This window comes from Globicephala melas, chromosome 3, assembly GCF_963455315.2.
Source record: "Globicephala melas chromosome 3, mGloMel1.2, whole genome shotgun sequence".
NCBI lineage: Eukaryota > Metazoa > Chordata > Mammalia > Artiodactyla > Delphinidae > Globicephala > Globicephala melas.
This window is the reverse complement of record NC_083316.1, coordinates 7,334,235-7,346,324: the sequence shown is the minus strand read 5'-3', so window position 1 is coordinate 7,346,324 and position 12,090 is coordinate 7,334,235. Positions and strand designations below refer to the sequence as shown.

General features: G+C 40.4%; 1 protein-coding gene across 8 annotated transcripts in view; it reads left to right on the top strand.

The window, feature by feature from the left end:
• The window catches only part of SEMA5A (semaphorin 5A), a 479,287-nt gene extending 471,017 nt beyond the window's left edge, over nt 1-8,270 (top strand). For all 8 annotated transcript variants that reach the window (XM_030856554.2, XM_060295649.1, XM_060295648.1 and 5 more), the window contains one exon: nt 1,673-8,270. In XM_030856554.2, coding sequence (XP_030712414.1) covers nt 1,673-1,792 — 120 coding nt within the window. In that variant the 3' untranslated portion in view covers nt 1,793-8,270. The remainder of the gene's footprint in view (nt 1-1,672) is intronic.
• The last annotated feature ends 3,820 nt before the right edge of the window (nt 8,271-12,090 follow it).

Sequence of the window (12,090 nt, the reverse complement as noted above, 5' to 3'; positions counted from 1 at the left end):
TAACAGAGCCAGGAAGTGAAGCACCAGGAATTAATAACACGCCCCACGCACCCTCTCAGAACCAAGACTCTTCAAGAAAAAACCTCCAGGACCCAAGAATGTGGCCCCTCTCAACGTGATCCCATCCCATCAGCTTATCTGTGGTGACTACTGCTTCAAGCATCAGAAGATAATTTAGCTGGTCTTCCGTTCTCACTGAAGACCCAGTAGGCACTTCATCAGAAACCTTGCTGCTCTGAAGGCAAAGTACTGCTGCCTAGTCTCTAATGAATCTTTCTAGAACTTTCTTCTGACTCCTTGCCCAGACGAGTCCTGGGCATTTGGACGTGCCTACGACCTCACATCTTTATTTTGGTCCTCTTAAAAGTTACCCTCTTTCTCGGACAGTTTAGCTTTTTAAAAGTACGGGTAACTTTCATGACTGTTAATGAGGAAGAGCATCTGTGTCAGAAATGGCCACGGTAGTCACCTTCCAACAAGTGTAGAAAATGAAGAGAAACTAAGAATCCCGTGCATTTATTTAAATATTTTCCTTCAAAATCTCTTACCAATGACAATCCAAAAGCTGCTTAAACACCTATCCAGTTATAAGTGGTAATATTCAAAGCGTTTATGAATTTGAAATCACTAGAGTTTTAGGTTTCTGGGAGATTTTGATTTAGGTTTTCTAACACTTGGAAACTTCCTGACTAAAGTTCAAAAGTAGACTTTCTGAGTAAAGCTCAGAAGCAGTCTGGTCTAAAAGCCTACCAGCCTCATTCTAGTTACCAGGCAAGTCCTCAGCAAATGATGTGAGGAAGCAAGTGAGAAGTGAGAAAACACATCTTAAAATAATGGAGCCTTAGGAGAGAGCTCGAATTCCACATACAGTGGGCTCTTGAACAATACTGAACTGTGCGGGTCTACTTATATGCAGATTTTTTCAATACAGTAAGTCCCCTAAATACGAACGAGTTCTGTTCTGAGAGTGCTTCGTAAGTCCAGTTTGTTCGAAAGTCCAACAATGTTAGCCTAGGTACCCAAGTAACACAATCGGCTATATAGTACTGTACTATAATAAGTTTATAATACTTTTCACACAAATAATACATAAAAAACAAACAAACACAAAAAGTAAAGAAAATACTTGAATCTTACAGTATAGTACCTTGAAAAGTACAGTAGTACAGTACAACAGCTGGCATCCAGGGGCTGGCATCGAGTGAACAGGCAAGAAATAAAGATGTACCACTGTACTCTATACAGTACTGTACAGTAAAGTACACAAAAGCACAACCACTTGTAGAGGATGCACACATGTGACAATGTACACCAGACACGTGAACTAACTTATGTGATTGGACATGGGAATGCGTGTTTGCATCTTTGAAAGTTTGCAACTTGAAGGTTCGTATGTAGGGACTTACTGTATTAAATACTACAGTACTACACGATCAGAGGTTGGTTGTATCCAGGATGCAGCACTGAGGGTACAGGGGAACCTCAGATATGGAGGAACCATGGATCTGGAGGGAAGACTATAAGTTATACTCTGGTTTTCCACTTCGAGGAGCGTCAGTGCCCCTAACACTCACATTGTTCAAGGGTCAACTGTAATTGTCTCCTAACTATATTCTCTTTCTGAAATACTACTTACTGAATATTCCTAAATCTTCTATTTCATTTTTTACAGGCATTTAACAAAAACAACTTGATCTTAGAGGAAAGAAACAAATACTTCAACCCACATCTCACTGGGAAGACCTATTCTAATGCCTACTTTACAGATCTCAATAACTATGATGAGTACTAAGAGTTCTTCTATTTTTGGCTTCCTGTAACTGCCCCAGTTCCTCAAGGCCTGTGCTCCATGACTGCCCGTGTCTCCAAGACTTCAGAGATGGAGTTTGGGTACTCTCAAGTGCATTTCAAGCCACTAGTGTCCCATTGCTGCCAAAAAGACACATTCTTAAAAGCAACAAAAATCTAATCGTGAAAATCTGGTCTACAATTCTTGATCATTGTTTAATGAGCCATGGTGTGCAGGGTTTTTTTTATTGTGTTCAGTCCATTTTTCCAACAAGTCAGTTGTTTTCTTGAGCTTTTTCATAACTGTACCACCCACAATGGAAGAAGTCTTTAGAAATGTGAACATCTTCTTGACCTTGAGCGTAAATCTTCATGATGTTTTAATTCAAGAAATTAGGCACTTTATATGAGAGCCTCCCCACCTCCGCACGGTTTATAGTATTGATAAAATGAAGAATCTGAATGTGGCCATACAGTGACTCACCATGGATCTCCATCTTCTCAATCTGAATGATACTGTGTATGTTTGGACTTGGAATGCTTCTTGCCTGAGGTCACCCAGGGATTCAACCTGGCTTATATCTGTAAAGGTGATGGTATGAGGTGTGAGATGCTCTACCCTTGGTCTTGTTGCCATTACTGTATTGTCCCTGGGGTAGGTGAGTGTAAAGAGCAGAGGTACAGACACGATGAAGGGGGAACGTGTTCTACATGCTGTCGTGAAGCTCGCCTTATTCTGACTTGTGGATTTCATGGCATTTCAGGGAGCTCCTTGTCGCGCATCAGCCTGGTAGCCCACCTGTCTGTCCACAGTAACATCCTAAAGAACCACTCTGTAAAATAACCACTTGTTTAGCATTTGGATAACAGACTCTACACCTCCCCTCTCTCTGCAAAGAAAAATCTTGAACATTCATGATACTGATGAAGAAAGTATTGAAAGGACTGAAATATAATTGAAGACAACTTTTTTTTTTATTTTCCTTGTTACAGAAAGTATTGAAAAACATGACATTTAATGAAAAGCAACTTTTTTATTTTCCGTCTCCCTGATAGAACTAATGTATGGCCATCAGCCCCTACCAAGAGCATTAATGATGTGTAAAGCTGGCTTTCTGCAGCTTGTTGCTGTACATATTGAAGTGCTCCCCAAGTACCAAGCTGTCATTTGCTTCCTCTAGTTCAGGTGAGGAGATGTTCACCTCTGGTGCCTCTTGTTTTTGATCTCAGTGCTGCTTTGCCATCCATCCACTCCCACTTCTCCCTGCATGGGGGCAGCAGCATTTCAAGAAGTACCTTGAGAGGTCAGGGTGTTGGCAAGTAAGGATTTTAATGATTCCATGGTTCTGAGCTTCGATCATTCATAAGCATTTCAGGGTGTTTTGATACTATCCAGAGGGATCCCCAGGAGAAAAAAAAAAAAAAAACAGGGTAGATTACTCGCAAAAAACTGATGCATAACATATGGCAGTTGGTTGAATAATTATTGAAAGTAAGAACAAGATTGAAATTATTCATTTTATGCCTCTGGGTGTTGTGATAAAGGCCTGGGTGGACATAAAGACATGTTCTTATTGATAAATGAAACTTCAGAGCTGGGAAAACTTACAGTGTGGGCATTGAGGGACACAGACTTTTAGCCTACACAGGTTGGTTAGGTTTTCACCCTATCCAATTTAAAGATTTGAAAAATCCTATGTTTAGTAATGAATGTTGATGAGTTCAAAATATTCTTATATGCCCAAATTTTCAGAAACGGCTCTACTAAAATTAAAGTCTAAATTGCAGTTGGGCTCTGGGAGGTCTGATAGATTTCAAATGAATGATTTTCCGGGTCTTTCCAGTGGGAAGTTCATGTTACATCTCCCGTATTCCTTGTATGCTGTATGAGATTGCTCTGTTTCTACGCAAAGTCCACACTTAGGAAGTGAAATTTAGCCAGATAGTTTTCTAATTTTCCTTGGGTTGGATTTTCATTGGATGCTTCAACCCGTCTCATCACTTTCCTATAAGAAAAATGTCCTCATTTGTGTAGCGTATTTTAGCCGGTTTTTTAATTCCTCCCCCGCAATATTTTCAAAGCTTAAAAGTTCATTCTCTTTCCCCTAGGAAAGAGGATACTGATATTTCAAAAAAGTATCACTGGACTCGATGGGAAATGCTTCCCAAATGACATCAAAGTTGGTCTTTAATCAATCTTGTGCAATGACTAGGGAAACCACCCTTCCCTACAATGGAATTTTCATGTTGTTGATTACATAAATCTTTACAATTATCACTGCAAAGAAATTCACTCATTTTTGTTTCCTGACACTCTATTCAAAAGAAAATTGTTCTCCTCTCTCTCGTCCTCCTTCCCTCCCTCCATCCCGCCTTCTTACTTAACAGGATATCAGTTTGTTTAGTTTTAGCTATAATCCAAGTATTTTAAGAATCTATGGAATAACTTTTGTTTTCCCATCAGTGTAGAGCTGTTGCTTATGTGTTTATGCTTCCCCTCCGTAGCCCTCATCAAGCCGCCATGTGATGGGCTTTCACATTGGTACCTACCACTTCTGCTGGAACCTTCATAAAGCACCTCTTCCTTAGGCTGGGATGGTTGGGATTCCTGCCAACACTTGTCACCTTTTAAATTACTGTGTGATTTCTTCATTCTCTTTATCTTTTCCCTCCCTCCCTTCTTTCCTTCCTTCCTTCCTTCCTTCCTTTCGTTCTGGTACAAGCGGTACAGATAGAGACTAATATTTTTAAATTGCATCTCTCTGAGCCTAACATCAAATGACATTAATCACAGTTTAATTTCTAGGGTTATTTCTGGGTACAATTGAAGTTTGGCTGGTTTTCATTAGGAAACTGGCTTTAATCTCACATTTAAATTCTTTGGAAGTGATTCCCCGTGCTCAGTGCTTTCTCTAGACTAGACTAGTCACTGTTAATATCAACCCTGCAGTGCCACAGAATCCCTGCTCGCTGCATAGGGGGTGACCTTCCCCAAATAGCTCTGAAGATGATGGCTTTGATGACACTGAGGGCTTTGTCACCCTGAATGAGATGGACTCCTGTGAATTCTGAGGTGCTCTGGGGGGCACAGGATCAGCCTCTGTTGCGTGAAGACCCAGCATCCCCAGACTTGGGTGTTTCCTTACCCAGTTGTCTGACTCGCTTTAGGCATGTTTCTGTGCTGCTGTCCCTGGACGCTTATGGGAGGTTCTGAACTTCCCTTCTCCTTCAGAGACATTTCACTAAGCCTATAGATTCTGACTAGAATCGGCATTAATATTGGGAAAAAAGAGGGTTCGCTGTGTGTGTCAAGGGTGGGCAGAGATTTTAAAGGAACTGAGAGGAATAAAGGGTGAGTGGACGTGAGGGCCCCCTGCCGTGAAGAAGCCTCTGTCCCCAGGAGGGTTCAGCCCATGGGAACGGCATGAGCCACGGGTCTGGCCCCATTGACTCACCAGTGATGCAAAGAGAAAGGAAGTGAATGTGGGAGAAGGTGACCTTGAAAAGAAGGGTACCTGGTCCCTCCCAGCCGAGTGTCCTGGACAGTCCCAGGTGGGGACCCACGATCTGCTTGCGCAGTCCTGTGGGCTGATCCCTGGATCTTGTGGGATCAACTGCCCAGAGTGCAGGCAAAGGTGCCTCTATTTCCTTATTTATTTGCAAAAGGGTGAAATTAATGAGAATCAAAGCCTGTGTGGTGAGAGTTCCCACTGGAGACTTTGGTAGAGTTCGTGAGTCAGATGCCTTTCAAGTTATGGACAAAGTCTCAGCAGGGGAATCCCAGGGGCTACCTAAAGGGATGCTGTTTGTGTAACCACAGATCAAAGGAGATTTTATTAAAAAATATATCAGGTCTGCGTTCAGCTAGTCATTTTGTGTAAACACGTCCTTAATGCACATTGGAGGTGCAGCCTCCTTAGTGTCTGAATTTACAAATATTCCAGTGCCCCTTTATGAGATTTCCCTCACTTTTAGAGTCAATCATGTCCATTACCCCAACACTGTCAAACCACTTTCAGCATTGACTTAGCCCTGCGGGCATCAACTTTCCTTAGCCCCAGGGTGTCTTTTATATTTCAGTGGAGTTTTCTTATGTGTGGCATTTTGGGGTAACTATATTTAATTCTGTCTTTCTGTTTCAGAAAGTGACTCTGGAACATCTATCCAGAGGCAACAGGTAGGGTAGCAGTAGTGGATGCCAAGCACTGAGTCTGCCTCCAGGCCGCTGCTCTCCATGTGGCAGGGCTGTGCTTAAATCTCACAGCTCCAATAATCCTTGTCCGTGAAGGCAGAGAATTAAAACACTAACCTTAAATCTACTCATATGCAAACTCTCTGCTCTTATTTTTTAAGATGATGCAAATTGGAGTACACAGATCTCATTGGCCATGCCCAGCACATTTATTCCTTCTACTGTTTCTATCATTTCATGGTAATTTATGTTGGCTTGGTGATTCATGTTGACATGACATTACCAAAATTGATTACCTCTGATTACCTATCCTTAACTATTATCAGACACTAGAAAGCCATTCTGATCAATGGGTGTGAAGTGGGAGAACATTCATCTTGGCCTGAGAAATGTACAAAAGGGAATGCCAAATATTTCAAATGTATTACCATGTAAGATAAAATATTTGGAGACCAGTGGCCATTGTGGAATTTATTTCTGCTGTTCTCTCCTATTGAAGTCATTAATATTAGTTGATTTAAAGATGTTTTGTAACTCTATAAATACAGAACCAATGCATTCTGGTTATCCATCTTGATAACCTGATAAAACACAAGAAAATATATTGCTTTCATCCTTGCTTATTTTCTCTTTTGGAAATTGAAAAGTAATGAACAAGATGTAAAGTTGGACCATTGGCAGGGATTTTTAAAATGACTATTCCATAATCTTTTTTATGGTTTTATGTTAAAGATGTGTTATAGATATTTTTGTAGCAGATGGATCAAAGTGAGATTTTTTTAATGATCATATGTTGCATCATCAAAAATTTGGTACATGTTTCAGAAGCGTTAAGAATGGCGACCTGTTCTCTTTTGAAAATGTAAGTTCACATTGCAAAGGGTCTAAGAGCATCATCAAAACCAAAATCAGAGCCTGACATGAATGTACTGTTCCTAGTGAAAGGTGTCTCATATAGTATTTTCAAAAGACCGTATTAGTTTTGCCATAGAAAAGAAAAAAAGCTATCAAGCTTGTTTCCCATGATTCAGTACTAATTCTCATTCAGGCAAACATGTTTTACTTTGTTGCCATGATGACAGTAACTAGTGAAATATACTTTAAGACCAGAAGGGAGAAAAATTGAGATAGAAAACCACTCTATGGTATTTCTTAAACTAACGTGTTGGATGGGCAATAGAATTCATTCCACCCCTTGCATATCAGTCAGAAATCTGAGGCCAGCAGTTCAAACACGATCCTGTACTTTCTCAGATTTTTGGCAACTTAATGCCAAAAATGGTCCAAATATTATAGCTCAAAATGATCCCCATTTTAGATAAATACAAGCTGAAGAGCAAAATCTGGATTTCAGAAAATCCAAACTATCCTCCTAACATGTCACTAAGAAAGAGCCTGATTAGTAAGTGCAGATGGCTTAATTTCCTATTAAAAGTTGCCAGTGCCTTGTTTAAGGTAATGATTTATCATTTCATCTGGATATTATTGGTTGAAAGCAGAGGACTGATTGGCTATACTTTGAAGAAAATCATTCTTATATGCCTCTTTGAACTCAGGAATAGAAAATGAACAAGAAGCACATCATCGTCAGATGTGATTTCCACCCGCACTGCGGCTATGATGCCAGAATGGGTGCCACGATGTGTTCAGAATTTAGGTGAACCCAGCCTTCCAGAAACTGACATCACTTTAATTCTACATTTTCCAAAAAACACCTTAACGTTCGTTCTGTAGTAGGAATGTCAATAGGATGCCTATAGAAGTTAGAGGGTTTTGTTACTGTCTGTCTTCAGGCAAGTCTGTAGATACAGGAAAATCAGACATAGGCTGGTGATGACTGGCACAGATATGGTGAGTGGAATGAGAACCACCTAGAATATGGCCTGCTGTTTGTTTGAACTCAATGTCAAACTTGCTTCATAAGTTCACAAAGTTTTCATTCTTAGTCTGGGTTAAGAAAGTTAACAGTGTTTTCTCTGCTAAATTTGATTCCTTTTCCCCTGTACCATGACCATTGGCCAAAATCAGAATTGAACTTCCGCACTTTGGGAGAAAGCACACTATGAACCTTCAACACAAGCACCTACATCCACCACCAAAATTCTACACTGTCTGCAAGGGAAGTGCACAAACTCGGTCCAAGCATTCTTCAAAAGTGTGTAACTAAATTTGTGTGTTATGCCACTTGATGTGACTTTTGAAGATGTTATGAAATGTTAAATGCCTCATTCTGTGTTAATTTGCTGTTGCTGTTTTGTGATACAAAATAAACTTATTTGGGATTATTTCATTTTTTTTTCATGGAACCTTTTCCCGAAGCCACCTTGACCCCTTGGTAAACTTACAGAAAGTTACTGATCTTGAAATTAATTTTTAAAAGACCATATATATTAATCATAATGGAGCTTTCTTAAAATGAGGTAGCACTGTCTCCCCTTTGTTGGAATGAGAAAAACAGAGCTTTGGTTGCTCTGTTGGAATGCGTGTGGATTTCTGGGTATTCCCCCTCAGGACCAATGGGGGATGGGGGTTTTTCAGCCCTTACATTTGACTTTCAATGTTTCACTAGAAACCTTGTTGTTAAAAATGTGTAATACCGATTTCCAGAGGTCTTCATTTTTTTCTGTTTATCACTTCACTGGTCTTAAATGCTCACTTGAGAGCTATCCAGGTCTATATCTACAAAAGTTGTTTAATGACACCTGGTAGATACATTGTTTTCAAAATCAGTTTAAGACACCATCTGAGGCAGTGCAGGCAGGGCTCCCATTGCCCGCTGCCCTGGATCAATGTCATAAGTTCAGGGAAGGGGCGGGCAGGTGTCTCCCAACCAGTCAGAAGAAACCAACTCTCACGGGCTCCCAGCCTCAACTCAGAGGAAAACAGGCATATTTTTGAGCTGGTATCCCCGAAGTGAAAGTGTCCCGCTCACTCCCGGCTCTTGGCGAGTTGCCAGGTTCTATAACCCAAACCTCTGCATCTTTTATGAATAATAAATTCATGAAGGATGATCCCGAGTATTGCCAACAGTTCCCCAAGCTTCCTTCCATACCAGCCCCCTCTTCATCTCTACATTTGGGGGACAAAATAAGAGAATCCTGATTATGTACAGTAAAAATTGTATTATATTTTTTGTACTTAAGCTTTATGTAAATAGTTTATCTCATTCCATTGTAAGTTAGCACTGAAATAAATTCCACCATTTAGGAAACAATTTAGTGGCATTTTTCTTTGCGTAGCCTCAGTGGCCCCTGTGTCCCCAGATGTGCTGAGCGCGATCACTACTTGAAGGAGAGCGTTTCATTGGACTGAGACTGCAGATGACCTCTGGGGAGAACCCCATAACACGCTCCTGTGTGATCAGATGCCACAGCCTCTTGTGTGGAGGCCAAGACAAGACCAGCCAGCTTTGTGATGATTCTATGATGCCGTGGACAACTTTTACAAGTCTTTCCATGGACAATAAGAAGTGTGTGCCAAGGAAAATCGATCAAGTTTTTCATTTACAAGGAGTTGATAACCTGTTCTGTTGATCGGTTTACTGTTATATTAAGCTCGCCTTCTCTACAGCACACCATATTCCATTCTTCCTTGCATAAAACAAGGTTTTTCTACAATGAACTGCTGACTATTAGCATGAACACAGCTAGAAGATGCCTGAAAGACGTATTTCAGTATTCATGATCCCATGAAATCTCCTTCTCTCTCTCCATATGTATATATATATGTATATATATATACACACACACACACACACACACATGTCTAATATATACTCACATTCATGTAAATATAAACATACATGTGTATAATTTCACATATATATAATTTCCAGTTAGCACAAAGCTGAAAGGCCCATTTAATATGGATACAAACCTTAACATAATAAAATAAAGCTATACAAAAATATAAACTAGCGAAGCATATGATAATGATTAAACTACTTTTAACCCCAACTAATGAAATATTAATTTTTAAAATCTGTCTTTACCCAGATGATCCAGGCTGACTACACATTAAAAGACTTCTCTGCTTTTGGAAGGTTGGATGTCCTTTAGCGCTAAAAGGGCAGAAGAATAATTTCCTACAGCTTTTGGGGGAGGTCTATTCTTCCTGATTAGGCAGGCTGACAGTCCAGGAGATTATTAGTTCTGGCTGCATATTAGGATTATCTGGGGACTTTGAAAAATATATATATCACCCAGACCCCATCTCAGGCCAAATCAGTTTGGATTCTGAGTATCTGTATTAGATGAAATATTAAAATCTTAAAGCATTCCGTGAAGAACCTACATTTGACTGTTAGTTTAGAAAGTGAGTGGAATAAATGTGATCCTACAATTCTCTTCCTTGTGATTTTTTTTCTGAATCTTTGTATTTACAGTGATGTACTCTAATATTTAGACATTCTCACCCAATGCTCACGTATCCATCTCCTCTTTTTAGAATCTACTTCATTCACTCTTAACAAATACAATTGAAATGTCATTTAAAATACCTTTCTGGACATATTTGAAATATACAATGTAAATTTCCATTTAAAGTTCCTCCTTGAGCCCAGCTTGTGAAGAATAGTAGGGATGATTGAATGTATTGACTGCACAACCGTAGGGCATTAATGTAAGAAGAAATGTTCCTTAAAATAGTATCTGAAACTATGTTTATTTTCTGGAATTACACTTGTTTATACTTGGTTTACTTCTTTAAAGGAGTTTGTTTATAAAATCATACAGAAAGTGATGTCTGAAATGGCCTTTCTCTCATTAATCGGCTTGACATACATTTTCCTCTGGAGTATAGGAAGCTCTCACCCCACCCCTGCGATCACAATCAGAACCAGATCTGAAAACAACAGGAACACATTTGATAAACATTTGATAGTTCTGGGCAGTTCAGAGCTCCTTAGACCAGTTACTAAAAGCGTAACAGAGGAAACAAAGTCAAAAAGTAATAACCCTTTGTGAAATGATCCCTCATTGAGTACACAGGAAGTGCAAAAGTTCATCTCTAGTTTCAAAAGCCATTTTTAATATTTTGAAAATGAGTCTTACCATAAAGCACAGAGAAAACTTTGCTGAACTATAACCCAAACCTCTGCATCTTTTATGAATAATAAATTCATATTATTTTTCAAATTCATATGATCCAAATGAATTCAAATCAAATTCATATGATTTTTCAATCTTAATGCATGTGCGCTCCACAATATTTGTCAAGTATTTGCCATGGCCTTTGCCAGAGGGTGAATTGTTCGTCACAGTGGTGGTTTTGAAAGCAGCTCTGTTGCCCCTTTCCTGTTTGCCCATTTCTCTTCCCCTCTAACCTTAAAAGAACCTAATTATAAGAGTGAGATCACTAAGCAACTGAAACTAACTCTTGACTTACGATCTCCTGAATGCTCACCATGTCTTGTCTAACCTGTTGATACTTTTCCTAGATAAAAAGAAGTAAGATTAGCTCTCTACCCCCAGTAGGCCCCGCTAAGCAGTCCTGCAGGCAGATCACTTGGGCAGGATAACGTCTGAAGAAAGAGTCAGCCGGTCTGCACGCAGTGGAGATGCAGAACCCAACCTCCTGCCTCAATGATTCACTGAGATTCTCCCCCCACCCCACCCCATTTTTCCCTTTAAAAACCAACCTGGCTGAGCGGAATCTTCGTAGTTCGTCTCTGGACACAAGTCCACCAACTTCCCAGCGCCTTTCCTTTCTACTGATTAAAGCACCGTTCCTTTCTGCTGACACTTGCCTCTCAAATTATTGGCCAAACCTGGGTTTGATTACAGTTTCATGGGCCACCTTTCCTTAGAAAGCTGGGAGCAGTGAAGACAGCCACACTCAAGTGCTGTGCAGAGGTCTGTCCACAGGTCTCTTCCTCTTCAGTTTCTTCCATCTTCCTCTCTCTCACCTCAGCACTGCTGTCACCTCCTTGTTCCTGCTACTAGATGCCTGAGACAGGCGCCCCCTGGTGGCCAGGCATCGCCCTTCCCTGAGAGAAGCATGGTTGGGGGAAGCAACATGGCGCCAGGACATTCCCATCAGGAGGACAGATGGGCAGCCAGGACTAGACAGCCATCCAGTGGGAGGATTCAAGTGCACACACTCGCAGATCA